Below are 16,710 nucleotides of genomic sequence, written 5' to 3'. Positions count from 1 at the left end.
AAGGCTGCACTGGTTGAGTTCCAACCAGGGCAGAAAGTCTGGGTTCTGGAGCCTGTGGCTCCCAGGGCACTCCAGGACAAATGGAGTGGCCCTTACCCAGTGCTAGAGAGGAAGAGTCAGGTCACCTACCTGGTGGACCTGGGCACAAGCAGGAGCCCCAAGAGGGTGATCCATGTGAACCGCCTTAAGCTCTTCCATGACAGGGCTGATGTGAATCTGTTGATGGTAACAGATGAGGATCAGGAGGCAGAGAGTGAACCTCTCCCTGATCTTCTGTCATCAGACCCAAAAGATGGCACAGTAGATGGAGTGATCTACTCAGACACCCTCTCTGACCAACAGCAGGCTGATTGTAGGAGAGTCCTACAACAGTTTCCTGAGCTTTTCTCCCTAACCCCTGGTCAGACACACCTGTGTACCCATGATGTGGACACAGGAGACAGCATGCCTGTCAAGAACAAAATCTTCAGACAGTCTGACCATGTTAAGGAAAGCATCCAGGTGGAAGTCCACAAGATGCTGGAATTGGGAGTGATTGAGCGCTCTGACAGCCCCTGGGCTAGCCCAGTGGTCTTAGTCCCCAAACCTCACACCAAAGATGGAAAGAAAGAGATGAGGTTTTGTGTGGACTACAGAGGGCTCAATTCTGTCACCAAGACAGATGCCCATCCAATTCCAAGAGCTGATGAGCTCATTGATAAATTAGGTGCTGCCAAATTTCTAAGTACCTTTGACTTGACAGCAGGGTACTGGCAAATAAAAATGGCACCTGGAGCAAAAGAAAAGACAGCATTCTCCACACCTGATGGGCATTATCAGTTTACTGTTATGCCCTTTGGTTTAAAGAATGCCCCTGCCACCTTCCAAAGGTTGGTGAATCAAGTCCTTGCTGGCTTGGAGTCCTTTAGCACAGCTTATCTTGATGATATTGCTGTCTTTAGCTCCACCTGGCAGGATCACCTGGTCCACCTGAGGAAGGTTTTGAAGGCTCTGCAATCTGCAGGCCTCTCTATCAAGGCATCCAAATGCCAGATAGGGCAGGGAACTGTGGTTTACTTGGGACACCTTGTAGGTGGAGGCCAAGTTCAGCCACTCCAACCCAAGATCCAGACTATTCTGGACTGGGTAGCTCCAAAAACCCAGACTCAAGTCAGGGCATTCCTTGGCTTGACTGGGTATTACAGGAGGTTTGTGAAGGGATATGGATCCATTGTGACAGCCCTCACTGAACTCACCTCCAAGAAAATGCCCAAGAAAGTAAACTGGACTGTGGAATGCCAACAGGCCTTTGACACCCTGAAACAGGCAATGTGCTCAGCACCAGTTCTCAAAGCTCCAGATTATTCTAAGCAGTTCATTGTGCAGACTGATGCCTCTGAACATGGGATAGGGGCAGTTTTGTCCCAAACAAATGATGATGGCCTTGACCAGCCTGTTGCTTTCATTAGCAGGAGGTTACTCCCCAGGGAGCAGCGTTGGAGTGCCATTGAGAGGGAGGCCTTTGCTGTGGTTTGGTCCCTGAAGAAGCTGAGACCATACCTCTTTGGGACTCACTTCCTAGTTCAAACTGACCACAGACCTCTCAAATGGCTGATGCAAATGAAAGGTGAAAATCCTAAACTGTTGAGGTGGTCCATCTCCCTACAGGGAATGGACTTTATAGTGGAACACAGACCTGGGACTGCCCATGCCAATGCAGATGGCCTTTCCAGGTTCTTCCACTTAGAAAATGAAGACTCTCTTGGGAAAGGTTAGTCTCATCCTCTTTCGTTTGGGGGGGGGTTGTGTAAGGAAATGCCTCCTTGGCATGGTTGCCCCCTGACTTTTTGCCTTTGCTGATGCTATGTTTACAATTGAAAGTGTGCTGAGGCCTGCTAACCAGGCCCTAGCACCAGTGTTCTTTCCCTAACCTGTACTTTTGTATCCACAATTGGCAGACCCTGGCATCCAGATAAGTCCCTTGTAACTGGTACTTCTAGTACCAAGGGCCCTGATGCCAAGGAAGGTCTCTAAGGGCTGCAGCATGTCTTATGCCACCCTGGAGACCTCTCACTCAGCACAGACACACTGCTTACCAGCTTGTGTGTGCTAGTGAGGACAAAACGAGTAAGTCGACATGGCACTCCCCTCAGGGTGCCATGCCAGCCTCTCACTGCCTATGCAGTATAGGTAAGACATCCCTCTAGCAGGCCTTACAGCCCTAAGGCAGGGTGCACTATACCATAGGTGAGGGTACCAGTGCATGAGCATGGTACCCCTACAGTGTCTAAACAAAACCTTAGACATTGTAAGTGCAGGGTAGCCATAAGAGTATATGGTCTGGGAGTCTGTCAAACACGAACTCCACAGCACCATAATGGCTACACTGAAAACTGGGAAGTTTGGTATCAAACTTCTCAGCACAATAAATGCACACTGATGCCAGTGTACATTTTATTGTAAAATACACCCCAGAGGGCACCTTAGAGGTGCCCCCTGAAACTTAACCGACTATCTGTGTAGGCTGACTAGTTTTAGCAGCCTGCCACAAACCGAGACATGTTGCTGGCCCCATGGGGAGAGTGCCTTTGTCACTCTGAGGCCAGTAACAAAGCCTGCACTGGGTGGAGATGCTAACACCTCCCCCAGGCAGGAATTGTCACACCTGGCGGTGAGCCTCAAAGGCTCACCTCCTTTGTGCCAAACCAGCAGGACACTCCAGCTAGTGGAGTTGCCCGCCCCCTCCGGCCAGGCCCCACTTTTGGCGGCAAGGCCGGAGAAAATAATGAGAAAAACAAGGAGGAGTCACTGGCCAGTCAGGACAGCCCCTAAGGTGTCCTGAGCTAAAGTGACTCTAACTTTTAGAAATCCTCCATCTTGCAGATGGAGGATTCCCCCAATAGGGTTAGGATTGTGACCCCCTCCCCTTGGGAGGAGGCACAAAGAGGGTGTACCCACCCTCAGGGCTAGTAGCCATTGGCTACTAACCCCCCAGACCTAAACACGCCCTTAAATTTAGTATTTAAGGGCTACCCTGAACCCTAGAAAATTAGATTCCTGCAACTACAAGAAGAAGGACTGCCTAGCTGAAAAACCCCTGCAGAGGAAGACCAGAAGACGACAACTGCCTTGGCTCCAGAAACTCACCGGCCTGTCTCCTGCCTTCCAAAGATCCTGCTCCAGCGACGCCTTCCGAAGGGACCAGCGACCTCGACATCCTCTGAGGACTGCCCCTGCTTCGAAAAGACAAGAAACTCCCGAGGACAGCGGACCTGCTCCAAGAAAAGCTGCAACTTTGTTTCCAGCAGCTTTAAAGATCCCTGCAAGCTCCCCGCAAGAAGCGTGAGACTTGCAACACTGCACCCGGCGACCCCGACTCGGCTGGTGGCGATCCAACACCTCAGGAGGGACCCCAGGACTACTCTGATACTGTGAGTACCAAAACCTGTCCCCCCTGAGCCCCCACAGCGCCGCCTGCAGAGGGAATCCCGAGGCTTCCCCTGACCGCGACTCTTTGAACCTAAAGTCCCGACGCCTGGGAGAGACCCTGCACCCGCAGCCCCCAGGACCTGACGGACCGGACTTTCACTGGAGAAGTGACCCCCAGGAGTCCCTCTCCCTTGCCCAAGTGGAGGTTTCCCCGAGGAACCCCCCCCTTGCCTGCCTGCAGCGCTGAAGAGATCCCGAGATCTCTCATAGACTAACATTGCGAACCCGACGCTTGTTTCTACACTGCACCCGGCCGCCCCCCGCGCCGCTGAGGGTGAAATTTCTGTGTGGACTTGTGTCCCCCCCGGTGCCCTACAAAACCCCCCTGGTCTGCCCTCCGAAGACGCGGGTACTTACCTGCAAGCAGACCAGAACCGGGGCACCCCCTTCTCTCCATTCTAGCCTATGTGTTTTGGGCACCACTTTGAACTCTGCACCTAACCGGCCCTGAGCTGCTGGTGTGGTAACTTTGGGGTTGCTCTGAACCCCCAACGGTGGGCTACCTTGGACCAAGAACTAAGCCCTGTAAGTGTCTTACTTACCTGGTTAACCTAACAAATACTTACCTCCCCTAGGAACTGTGAAAATTGCACTAAGTGTCCACTTTTAAAACAGCTATTTGTGAATAACTTGAAAAGTATACATGCAATTTTGATGATTTGAAGTTCCTAAAGTACTTACCTGCAATACCTTTCGAATGAGATATTACATGTAGAATTTGAACCTGTGGTTCTTAAAATAAACTAAGAAAAGATATTTTTCTATATAAAAACCTATTGGCTGGATTTGTCTCTGAGTGTGTGTACCTCATTTATTGTCTATGTGTATGTACAACAAATGCTTAACACTACTCCTTGGATAAGCCTACTGCTCGACCACACTACCACAAAATAGAGCATTAGTATTATCTATTTTTACCACTATTTTACCTCTAAGGGGAACCCTTGGACTCTGTGCATGCTATTCCTTACTTTGAAATAGCACATACAGAGCCAACTTCCTACATGGGGGAACTGCCCAGACAAGAAGTGTTGGCATAGCAATTCTTAAGATGTGTTTGGGCACCTGTGTTTTAACTAGAAGGACACAACCCAGGGCACTTTAGAGTGATGGAAAATTAAACCCAATCTCCGCATAACCAAAATAAAGGGAGAGTTGGATTAGATTTTGTAGCACCTCTTAGAGTACATCAGAATACACCAGAGTGCAGAAGAACAAAAACATTTAAAACATTAGCTACCTGCTTAATATCCAACAAAACTATATCCCTACTGCCCAGGAGCAAGAAAAATATTTGAGGGCTTTTTTTGACCCATACTGTGATATGCACATCTCGGTCACAATGCCTTTTCCTTGAAAATGTTAAGTACAGACTGTGCATCAAGATTATTATCCATTATCAGATTCTGGAAGTCGAAACTCACTCTACTCCATCAGTAAGCTTTGCCTGCTCAACTCTGAGAAAACGAGCAACAAAAGTAAGTACTTGGTCATTTAGTTTCAGTGTAACCGTCTTGTGGCCCGAGGACAACAAATGTAAACAAGCATTTGCAATGCAATGGGCCTCGCATTTGCTCGAGTTAGAGCTATTAGCATTTTAAATTCCTAACTGGATTTTTCTTGCTACATAAATTGAAAAGTAAAACAGTTGGCATAAGCGAGCCGATTCAAAGCGCCGCGGCTGCCATGAACATGAGTACGAAGGAGGCACACACAAGGAAAAAAGTTCACGCGGAGTCAAACGTATCAGCAAATACGAATTATTCATGTAACAGGGTTGGTGTCCAAGGCGGTAACATAACCACCGCAAGGAGGGTCCAAAGCACTTTAGTCATATGGAGTGAATGTTCGATCTGTCAAATTTCACTGCTGTGGTTCAACACAACACAGATCTGCACATCTCATTCTGCCTGTTCGGGAATTTTTCTACTGCATGTTTCAGGAGCAATAGAGAGTTTGAGGAGTTGGCTCTGAAGTTCCAGAGTTTCTCTCTTCCATTCACTACTCTAAGATACATTGGTCAGGGTAACTTTTGGATTTTGTGCGAGTTATAAGAAACTCTGTTACAGCTTTCACAAACATGTGCTTTCTTCGTTAAGTAGGACTCATTCACTTAATTAGATTGCAGTCTGAAGCTGGAAATGTTGCCGTGCAGGCGTTTGCCAACCTGGAATCACATCTAAACAAGCATTTTTGCCTCCTAGTTCAACAAAGCTCTAATAAAGGTAGCAGAGCAGCCTGAGAAGATTTATTGCCCCAATAAAGGAGATAAGCAATGCCTGGTGTGGGATGTCGTGAGTGCTGACAGGGAGAGGCCCTGGAGAGAGAGATTTGGGGGGCAGGGGGGAAGAGAGAAAGAGAGAGAGAGAGAGAGAGAGAGAAAGAGAGAGAGAGAGAAGAGAGAGAGAAAGAGAGAGAGAAAGAGAGAGAGAAAGAGAGAGAGAAAGAGAGAGAGAGAGAGAGAGAGAGAAGAGAGAGAGAGAGAGAGAGAGAGAGAAGAGAGAGAGAGAGAGAGAGAGAAAGAGAGAGAGAGAGAGAGAGAGAGAGAGAGAAAGAGAAAGAGAGAGAAAGAGAAAGAGAGAGAAAGAGAGAGAAAGAAAAAGAAAGAAAAAGAGAGAGAGAAAGAGAGAGAGAGAGAAAGAGAGAGAAAGAGAGAAAGAGAGAGAAAGAGAGAGAGAAAGAGAGAGAGAAAGAGAGAAAGAAAGAGAGAGAAAGAGAGAAAGAAAGAGAGAAAGAGAGAGAGAAAGAGAGAGAGAGAAAGAGAGAGAGAAAGAGAGAGAGAAAGAGAGAGAGAAAGAGAGAGAGAAAGAGAGAGAGAAAGAGAGAGAGAAAGACTGTCTGTGAAGCAAGGGCATATTGTGGCTTTCGTAACAGTGAGCTAAACAGGGTGTTTGTTCAGTAAAATAATCTTATTTTAGGAACAGGAGGTAAACAACGACAGCACTGGAATAAAGCCAAAACAAATGTCAGCAGCATGGAAGGAGGTGGGAGGACCAGAATGCTGCAATAAAAAGCAGGCAGTTACCAGCTCAAACCGCCCATGTAAAAGGAGAGCATCAAAGATTTGTCAGAAACAGATAAAGAAGCCAAAATGGAACAATACAGTAGTTAGTAACTTCTCTGAAACAGAAAAAAGGCAGAACTGACCATGGGCAAGTAAGAATTTTTAAAGGACACTGCAACCAACAAATGAAAGCGCTTTACGCTCACAGTATAAGTAAACTGAAGTATACACCAGGTTGAACGCTTAGGCTCGGCCTAAAAAGCAGACATTACTATTTTCTAGCACCCAATGACTTCTCTGGGAAAAGACTTATTATATTTAGTATCTAAATATTTAAACCCTTCACATCAGAGACCAAGAAACTGATATACGGAGTCCCACATGTGCCATTCCTCATCCCCACTCTTTTCAACATGTACACAATACCGCTTGCCAACATAATCGGATCAGAAGATACTGCATCATCTCATACGAGGATTACATCAAACTCAACCTCTCAACTGACGGACAAAACAACCACCAACACAACCAAGTTCACCAACTGCGTGACCATGGTAGCAGACTGAATACAAACTAACTGCCTGAAGCTCAACTCGACAAGACAGAAGCCATGGTCTTTGGCAAAAAGGGCTCCCCATAGGACTCCACCTGGTGGCCATCGGAGCTTGGACCAACACCCACAGACCACACTAAAAATCTAGGGATCATCCTAGACAACAAGCTCAAAATGCCCACGTCAATGCAGTGTGCACCTCCTGCTTCCAGATTCTAAGCATGCTGCGAAAGATCTTCAAATGGTTGCCTAAGAACACCAGGCTGACCGTCACAATCGCTCATCACCAGCAGGCTGGACTATGGCAGCACTCTACGCCAGAATTCCAAACTCCTCCTACACAGATTCTAGACCACCCAAAACACTGCAGCAAGACTCCTACTTGACCTCCGATGGAGCACCCACATCACACTGCACCCTACCTCAGGAATCTTCACTGGTTCCCCATTCAGAATTCAAACTTCTCACGCACACATACAAAGCTACAAACAATAAAGGACTCGGGTACATGCACAGACGCTTACACGTTCACCAACCCACACACACCTATGCTCTGCCTCACTCCACCCGCAAAAGCAAAACTGGACGTCATTCATTCTCCTACAATGCACTCGAAACAAGGAACAACCTCCCTCACCACATCAGAGCCTCCTCCTCGCTTCTAGAGTTCTGCAAAAAGCTGAAGACTTGGCCTCTGTATAACCACCGTGGGAACCACACACCTACACACCTGTACAAGGCCTCGCTCCACTCTCAGGTGATTAGTGCGTTATACAAGTCAACATAACACGTTCAGTAGGTGAGATGGGTTGTTGCTTAGAACATTTGTGACAAGGAAGGTTCGAAGCTCATTTTTGAGTAGGGTACACATTTTGGTCTGAAAGAGTGCAGTGGGTAAAGGTTTCCACACACGTTGAAGATAGTCCATCCACAATTTACATCAAAACAGGATGTTATATAGGAGATGAAGTGAAATGTTTATGAAACATTTGCTGCCCACATTCATGGTTTCCCTGAAAAACAGAGTTTTAGCAATTTTATTAATCTTTTCTTCCTGCTGTCAAGGATTACTTACAAGACATCTGTATTTTTTAACTATGTCCTGAAGTGCCTCTTTAATGAAAGAGAAGATTCTCCTGGAGTCCTTAATTAGTGTATTCTTGAGGTACATAAGCTCCGCAGGGAGGGTCTGAATAGTCACCAGGTCCTCAGATAGCCTCTGCAGGATTATCATGACCATTTCGGTCTGGGTCTCCTAAAAGGTGACATTTAAAGCAAATAAAAAGGTTAAAAAAAGAGTTACCCAAAGGTATTAATTTCCAAGTCATCATCTTTTAGAGCAATAGAAGGTGGTGATTTAAGCAAGGCAATAAAACAAGCTAGATCTTCCACCAACATTACCATAACCAGTTCAAACCCACTGGACCAAATAAGTTTACAGCTAGTTTCGGGCAACATAACGTTGGAACAAGGAATCAAGTTTAAAAAACGCATGGCAATTTAAACACTTACCTCCTGAGTACAGCCTATTACAAAGCTGTGCTTTATTTATTTTAAGTCTGTTATTCTTAGCATATTTATCAGCATACATTTAGTACACTTTTCCTACTGCCCCAGAAATAGGTCAGCAAGTCAGTAGATTTGATCTCAGAAAGTCACATTGTCTGCCAGAGTTATATTAGCCAGTAGTGGTTCAAAGATTGTTAGGGCTAGTGAAATTCACATTATATAACTAAATAAAAATAGCCAAAATTAAAACTATGTACTTGCACAAATATCTGAAGAGAAACAAAATATGAGTCTTACCGTCATCTGCCCTAAAACAAGTTTGTTCATTTTTGATTTAGTGAACACAGCAGTAGGTAAGTGGATAATTATATGGTGTGGTTGGAGACCTCCCCATGTAATAATGTCCAAGTCTTTATCAGGGCTACTTAGGCTTTTTTAAATAAACCCTTAGCTCTGTGCCGGTTAGCTGTGGCACAGAGCAGTCAGGCTTAAAGGACCAAGTGAAAGGCATTATGAAGTACCAAAAGCAGTTAAGTACTAAGAAATAAGATAGTAAAAATCTTAAACCAGTTTATAAAAATGGAGTATTTTTACCTTAAAATAGACACAAAAAAATCTGACAGGAAACTGGAGATATTAATTTTCAAAAGGTTGAGTGAACCAAATTAGTTCAATCTTACAAAATGCAATAAATCGTTGTAAGAGATTTAGCAGTTTTTAGCCACCTAACTATTAGTTACTTCCCTTCACTTGGATGGGCCACAACAGGTTAGGGGCAAGTGACAGGGACCACTGAGTCTGGGGAGAGCCATCTGTCAGGTCCAGCAGTCTCAGGGTCCTCAGGGTACTTTTCTCCTTTACCATGGTCCAGCAATGAATCAGCCCTGATGCTGAGGGATACAGGATGCTGAAGTTGCTGAAGATAGGGGGTGAGTGTTCTTGGGGCCACCCTGAGATCCATGAGCTTCAGGGGTCATTTCTAGCCGCAGGACTCAATCTCCCACAGAGCAGCAATGGAGTGAGTTGCAGGTCCAGTCTCCACTGGTCAACTAGTACCCCAGTTACAACAGCCGCAGCAGTTGCTTACAGATGAGCAAATATTTTCCTTCTGGGGGCCAGAGTCTAATTCAATTTAGGGTCTCGTGGGCAGGTCAGAACTCAGTCACCTAGAAGGCACTTCGGCAACCAGCAGAGGCGTACCTTTTCTACGATACACGACGGATGTATAGGCAAGTTAAATAGGTCAACCAGGTATTAGACACTTATACAACAACTTTGGAGGTCAGAACACATGCACTGGGCCTTGGACTCATTGCAAGATTGGATTTAAGGGAACTTGTTGTGCCCATCTATGTAAAAGTGCTCCACAAGTGATTTTAGAGCTAGTTGGACAGTTGGTCCTCTATTCAGCACCAATGACCCAGACGCTGAAAGCCAGCACTCGAGACCCCAGCTGCCAAGCAATGCCTGACCTGCCCAAGGTGTCCCCCAGTCCATGCAACCCCTGGCCAGCATGGAAGTGGACTCTGATTGCTCACCAAAAAACAGAGAAACAAACCTACAAGAAACTGCTGAAGACCACTGGAACCAGGTAACCAGTTGCCAAGTGGCAACTGGATCTGCCCAAGACTTCCCCACTGCACCGAGGCTACCTCGGACACTCGGATACCAGGGAGTCCACAGGAACACTCATAATCTCTGCAGCATCTCCAGCATCGTCCGCATCCGGACTACATGAAAAAGATAAGTGTACAGAGGAGACAGGTAACTGTCCACGTGAATCTGACTGGTCCTTGCGACTGGTTCCCAACGCATTGTGGCAAGTCCAAGGGAATTCTAACAGGCAATTTAGTTCGCTGGCTAAAAATGCTTGCAACAAATGTTTGCCTCTAAAGACTACTTTAATTTTATTTACCTTGCAAAAATCATCCCTCTGATGTCCCCCAATGCATTTTGTTGTTTTGACGTTTATTTAAAGCTAAAAAACACACTATTGGTATTTCTAAAGCTTTACACTATCCAGAGCTGAGCTAAGAGTGTTATTAAAGAAAGCTAACCAGACCTGGTAAAGTTGTATTACATGGTGAGGCCTCCCAACCACGCCTCCTAATAATAAACTTTCCAACGCCAATGTTCATCAAAACTGACATGAAATAGGAGAGACCTAGTTCACAAGAATCAAAATTGCTGGAAACAGTAACTCCCCAGATGTCATGCAAGTAGAGAACTCTCCTACAAAGACCGACTTGTGCTAACAATGGCCAGCTCATCTGCAAAATAGACAGACTGGCAATACAAACTATGGACAACAGGAATATCGATCTCAGGGAATATACAGACACACAAGGGCTCAATGGGCCATAACAGTAGAAACACCTTATTTGGAAAATGAAAAACTGCCTTGAGTAATTTACTGAGGAGAAATGAGCTACACTGCCACCCACCCTCCACATTAGTGGGCAAGACGGAGAAGAGAAGAGACACTCCTTCATAAATGTATGGGAGTTATCTGGCTGTATCAGTGGGATAATGGGTCAATTTCCTTTGGGGTGACTTCTTTTATGGAAAAGCTGCAGTAGAAAACAAAAAGGTGCATAACACTTTGTTGTCGTACAAAGGGTGTGATATTGCCTGCAGGTCTCGGACTGTTAAAGCAAGTATGGCATTTGTAGTGCAAAGGTCAGTGGGACATGACCTGCATCCCTTGGAGGCACTAGTGCTAGAGATTTTTAAATGGCTCTCTTTTTTTTTTCCAACAAATGTTTGCAAGATCCCCTGGAAACAAATTAAGAATCTACTCTGGAAGTTCATGTTCTTGACAGTGTTGGTGTACAACTGCATACTCCTGAATATTCGTCACAACTTGGCTATCATAACAGGCAGATTGTGATCTTGGTGGTCATCCAATCAGCAATGAATGCCGCACCACGGAAAATAAACTAAATTAAGGAGGCCTGCAGATTTGTTTTTTTATTATAAAGAACACCTTACCAAGAATTATATCTTCTAAGACACAACTGTGAAGATCTTGTGACAGACCAACAAATTTACATACAAAGCTCATCCATTTCACCTCCCCCCTTATTTAATGCAGCAATTCAAAGCCCTACCTCATTGCTGGCAGTACCAGAGTCATCATCATTCCCATTCCTTCCCAAACACCAACTCCATTTTATAGAACTCAACTTTACAACTGTTGTATCAGATACCTGGCAGAAGACTATTTTTAGCATTTAACTGTGGAAGAAGCTTGGTTAATTAATCTTCAAAATTACATCCAATGCCTTTTAAGAAATGTGGAAATGTGTCTTCTCCCTCGCTTTGGACACTGGGTCAGTTTCAAGCAGGAGCTATCACTCAGTTCTCTGTAGGTCCCACAAATTAAAATAAATTCTGTGCAAGGTGCGGCTTTGCTTTCATGTTCATTCTGTGTTGCTGTTAAGGTGTTGCCCAGCACATCCAACAATGATACTGTATCTGCGTGTCAACACTTATTTTCTAGGTAAGAAAAGGCTCATTGGCCTTTATTTTTATACAGCTAAGCTCTCCAAATCAGACTTTTTGCTCTTCTGACCGATCTAACCATTATCATGGGACATTAGACAGTATCATTAATGCAAATACAGAGAACACCCTTTTGTACCCCCATTTCACCAAACCAACTTATTATCATTTAAGAAAAGTTCTCAGCTTCGGTAGTGCTGTGGCAGCCAAATGCCATTTGCGCATTTTGTTTGTATGAGTACAATACTGTTTTATAATGTATTTCCTGCTATTCCAAGCCCTGGAGAGAACTTGTGTGCCAAGAATCCCGGACTGTTAATGTGTCTTGCATAACACACCTACAAAACCGATACAGCAGTCACTCCAAACCTCCCGAATGGCGTCGCTGTCATTTCTCAAGTATTGTTTAGCCACAAGATCATTCCCTCTTCAACTTTAACAGATAAGCTCCTTAAATCTTATATTTTACCACTAAAAATCACCATTAAACCTGGGGCATAAAAACACACTGTTCACAGTCTACATAGTCACAAAAGAAACCAAGAGATGGCTAATGAAAATTATGCAAATTTAAACTACATCAGGAATTTCATCAAACTGAGTACATCAGAAGAAAAAGGCTATTCCATAAGCAGTGCAGTCATGTTGATCTTGTTGCCAATGACATTAGTGAGGTAATCTGTGACATCACTGTGTCCTTCAACAATACACAGAGCTATTTATTAAGATTTCATTAGAGCTACACAGGAGCTTCTTTTCACTTCTTCTGAAATGTGGCTTAAAACCTTAATTTAACATTAACGAACGTTCTCTAGTGTTGCATGAGCAAGATACCATTCCAAGGGCCAGGGAGGCCCCTGGTTTCACAATCGGATGAGCGAATGGTGATACTGCAGATTGCATTGCATTGTATTAGAGCATTTGTAAAAAGCTTACTAACCAAATATAGAATGCAGGAGCGCTTACCCACACGGATACCACACTACCCTGCATCATAGGTCTGTGATTAGTATGGTGTTGTCTTTGATTTCAGCCTATACGAGAAGTGTTTCAATGCAATGACCACTGGTGTATAGTTATCAAATTAAGGGGGTGAAGCGCTTGGCAGTGTGCTGGATGAGTAGGTGCATGTGACAGAGTTACACTTCTGTCATTTATGGTATGCTGGCAGCAGAGTCGCTTGCTCTAGAGGGCCCGCTATTGTATTGCTAGTTGTCTTATGTTCTCAAACAGATTTCCTATGCTGGCTGCGGCGCCATCAGTCTACTGTTAAGAGCGTATAACTGTGGGTGGCAACGGGCGAAAAGAAAGAGGAAAGGGAGATCTATACAGACTAATTCTGTTACAGTCTTCCTTTATATGACAGTTATTATGAGACATCAAGTAAGACCTGGCAATTACTAATTTCCATACAACAGGATGGTTTATTTACAAAATTGTAATAAAAAAAAAGTGTTAAAAGAAAAGTAGGATCTGGCAAGATTGACCTACGTTATATTCATCTTTTAGGTCCTTGGTTGTCGGTGTTGAAGGTATGTGACTATTTGGGACCTGCATGGTGTACTAGGGTACAGCCCTCAGGAGACCAGAAATATATGGAATATTCCTTTGGTTTTGGCTGCTCTGCCTGGTTAGCGTGATTGGTTAGTTAAGCATGGTGGTATAGCATGGATCTCTGCTCTTCAGTTGGCAGCAAGGTTCCACAAGCCCTGTCATATATATTCCATACCGTTGATGAACGAGGGATCTGGTAGAGAACTGGTATATAATATCATGTGGTAACAATGATTAGATCTCAGTGAGTCCACGGGAGACCGCCAGGAACAGAATTACTGTTGTCCATTTTGTGACCAGGAGTACGTGGCAGAGCAGACATTGTTTACCATGGGGTGCAGCTAGAGTCCTCCATCCCATTAGGCACGTTACACGACTTCTGGTTCAGAGGGGCAGCAGGTACTTTTAATATGAGTTGCAAGGTACCTTACGACTGGAATGGCAAAATTCTATTACAGCTATATACCAGGGTCATTCTGAGACTATGTCAGGTGGCGGTCCATAATTTCACTGCGGTGTTTCTTTGCACAGTGTGATGACTGGGATTGTTTCAAAGCTCTAGATTGTACATATGTTCTTAGGATGTTTTTTCTTGCCCTGGGTTCTATCTCCAGGTCAGAGGGTGATGTAATATCTTTGGCTATGGATCGCTTATGTTATCCTGCAGAAAATAGGTTTCTCTGCTCTGTAATTTTTAAGATAAAATGTTTAAAAGCATACTTTTAAAATTTTCTCTACAAACAAATAATTAGAACTAAGTTAACACAGCAGTATCTATGTCTTGATTTCTTACTGGGCAGTACCGTTCACAACATGTAAGATACCAATAACTGTTATTACCCCTTTTTTTGAGAGGATTTCCAGATCCAATAGCATCTCAGGCCATCCTTGCGGCCACTCTAGCTTGATAAGCTCCACCACAATACGAGCAATCACACCTTTGATGTGGCCCTCCTCTTCAGAGACGTCTTTTATGCCCTGGAACGGTAACAAAGGAAGTCAAGTGTGCCAAACATAGTTATGGAAGATACAGAGGAAATTAGAAAAAGCTTTATAAACTCATTTGAACAGAAAGTCTACAATTTCCCACAAGAGGATAAAGGAGACTGCCAATAACAATTACCAGAACGTATAGTGCTAGGGTGGTGAGTTGTAGGTTAACATACAGGATACATTGCAACACCAAACATGCATGAAGTGCAGGTGCTGAGGCTTCCAATACTTAATAACCACTTTAAAAGGTAGCAACAGAGACAAAGCTCTTAGTGAAAAAAGTAGGACATTCCAGTGAAGTGATGCCAGGGCTTCTTTCAGGGATCTAACGTCAAACAGGGCACATGACAATGTAGTACTTGGGAGAAGAAGGAGCAACAGACATTACAAAGAAAAATGTTTTGAAGAGGTGGTGGGGGCATGGGCAGATGTGAAGACAGGATCAGAAATTGTAAAAGAGATCCATGTTACATTGAAAGATAGCCAGTTTCATCACAACAGGCAGACAGAGATGAAGGATAATGGCCTAGTGGGAAAAAGAAGTATGCTCTAGACCTGAGAAAAAGGGAAAGTGGTGCAGTTGATGACTTGGGCCAGGATCAGAGTAAGGTAATTATTGGGAAATCAGCTAAGCGAAAGAACATTATTTTTTAAAAACGTTGACACTCCATGGCTCTGCCATCAAATTTAGAGATCTAAATATGCCAGACGCCCCACTAGCAGAGACCTCTGCTGCCTTCTTCTCAGCCAGTATGCAGTGACAACTCCAAGAGGTGGATGGGTCAGCCACCGCAGCTATAATGACAGATTCACAAGTGGTCGAACAGAAAAGTGGATCATATTCTGTTGATGTTAAGGAGATGCAACAAGGCAGAGTTAGGAGTAAGTGTGAAGCGACATCTTGCTGCGGAACTGGACTACTACGTTTAACACAAGTGGGGCAACCTTATCGACCTGGGAACGGCACAGCTGCAAATGGGACCAGACAGGTTTAAAGATTTTTTTAAAAAAGGTTTAAAGGTTTAGGTCGTGTTGAGTGTAGAGATGGTAGAAGTCTTTGCTGTGGGAAAGGAAAAGTCAACTTCGTGTAGGGCACTGTAAAGCAACAAACAGTGCTACTCAGTTTGCAATGTAGCTCTGGAAGTAAGGGAATGCCAAGAAAGTAGCAAGTTCTCATCCTTCTTTAGAGATGTTCACTGATGTGTAAGCAGAAACATGGACTTGGCTCACTTATGTATGTACCACTTACAGTGCCTGATGTAGCCTTTTTCTCTCTGGAGAGATTGCTCTCTCAAGATTAAGCAACCAATGGCAGGCCAATCAAGACTGTTTTGTTCTTCACACCATCATAATACTTACGCTAAAAATCAGCTCCATGATACTAGACTTCAGTTCCCTTTTTTCATTAGGAAATATAAACTTCCAGCGAAATCTGGCAAATGAAGAATAACTACAATTAGTGAAACTGCTGAAGACATTTTACGTAAACAGACTGGATTTCTGCTTCCCTCACATTAAGAGCAGAATCAATTTTATAATCATTCTGAGCCTCGGTTTCACTATGATATTGTGCATCAGTCAAACTTAGTCTTCAAGGGGAAGTGAAGAGACATTATTCCCATCTTTAACACAAGATGGCTCCAAAAATGTAATTAAACAACATAACTGGTTTCCTTCCAAGGACTTCAGGGCATCTGAAATAACCCTTGATGAGTGACAGTATCTTTTCTTCAGAAACCTCGATCCAGACTATTACTTACTTTTGTTCCCAAAGCACATACTTTCACAACCATCAGATAGAACAAATATCTTCATGAAATCTGTCAATCTTCACAAAAACTGAACTGATGTCTCTAGAACCAGGGTAAAATGTTTCATGGGCCTCATCTGTTTACTGCCAAGGGTTTGTAGTACAAAACTGTAAAAATTAAAGTAATATTAAGAAAAAGGCATGAATGTTGAAATGTTAAAACAAAATGGTGAAGCATTGTGGATTTAAATACCTATGAAGGAGCAGCATTTACAATGCAAAACACTGCTGCTTTAAAAACAAAGATTTATGCACCGAACACTTTATGGCGGCTTGTAGTGCCCTACGGGAAAAATAGTTTTGCAGCAAGCTCCA

The 16,710-nt window shown here is 44.1% G+C and overlaps 1 protein-coding gene across 1 annotated transcript in view; it reads right to left on the bottom strand.

Annotated features, from left to right (window-relative positions):
- Positions 1 to 16,710, bottom strand: part of LOC138296834 (exportin-5-like) — a 723,294-nt gene that overhangs the window by 683,959 nt on the left and 22,625 nt on the right. The window contains exons 3-5 of the mRNA XM_069236301.1: positions 15,945 to 16,017; positions 14,433 to 14,570; positions 8,101 to 8,280 (exon numbers count right to left, since the gene is read on the bottom strand). Of these exons, the coding sequence (XP_069092402.1) occupies positions 8,101 to 8,280; positions 14,433 to 14,570; positions 15,945 to 16,017 (391 nt within the window). The remainder of the gene's footprint in view (positions 1 to 8,100; positions 8,281 to 14,432; positions 14,571 to 15,944; positions 16,018 to 16,710) is intronic.

The sequence above is a fragment of the Pleurodeles waltl genome, chromosome 5 (assembly GCF_031143425.1).
Source record: "Pleurodeles waltl isolate 20211129_DDA chromosome 5, aPleWal1.hap1.20221129, whole genome shotgun sequence".
Lineage (NCBI taxonomy): Eukaryota > Metazoa > Chordata > Amphibia > Caudata > Salamandridae > Pleurodeles > Pleurodeles waltl.
Note: the sequence above shows the minus strand (reverse complement) of the source record. Positions and strands in the feature narration are given on the sequence as shown.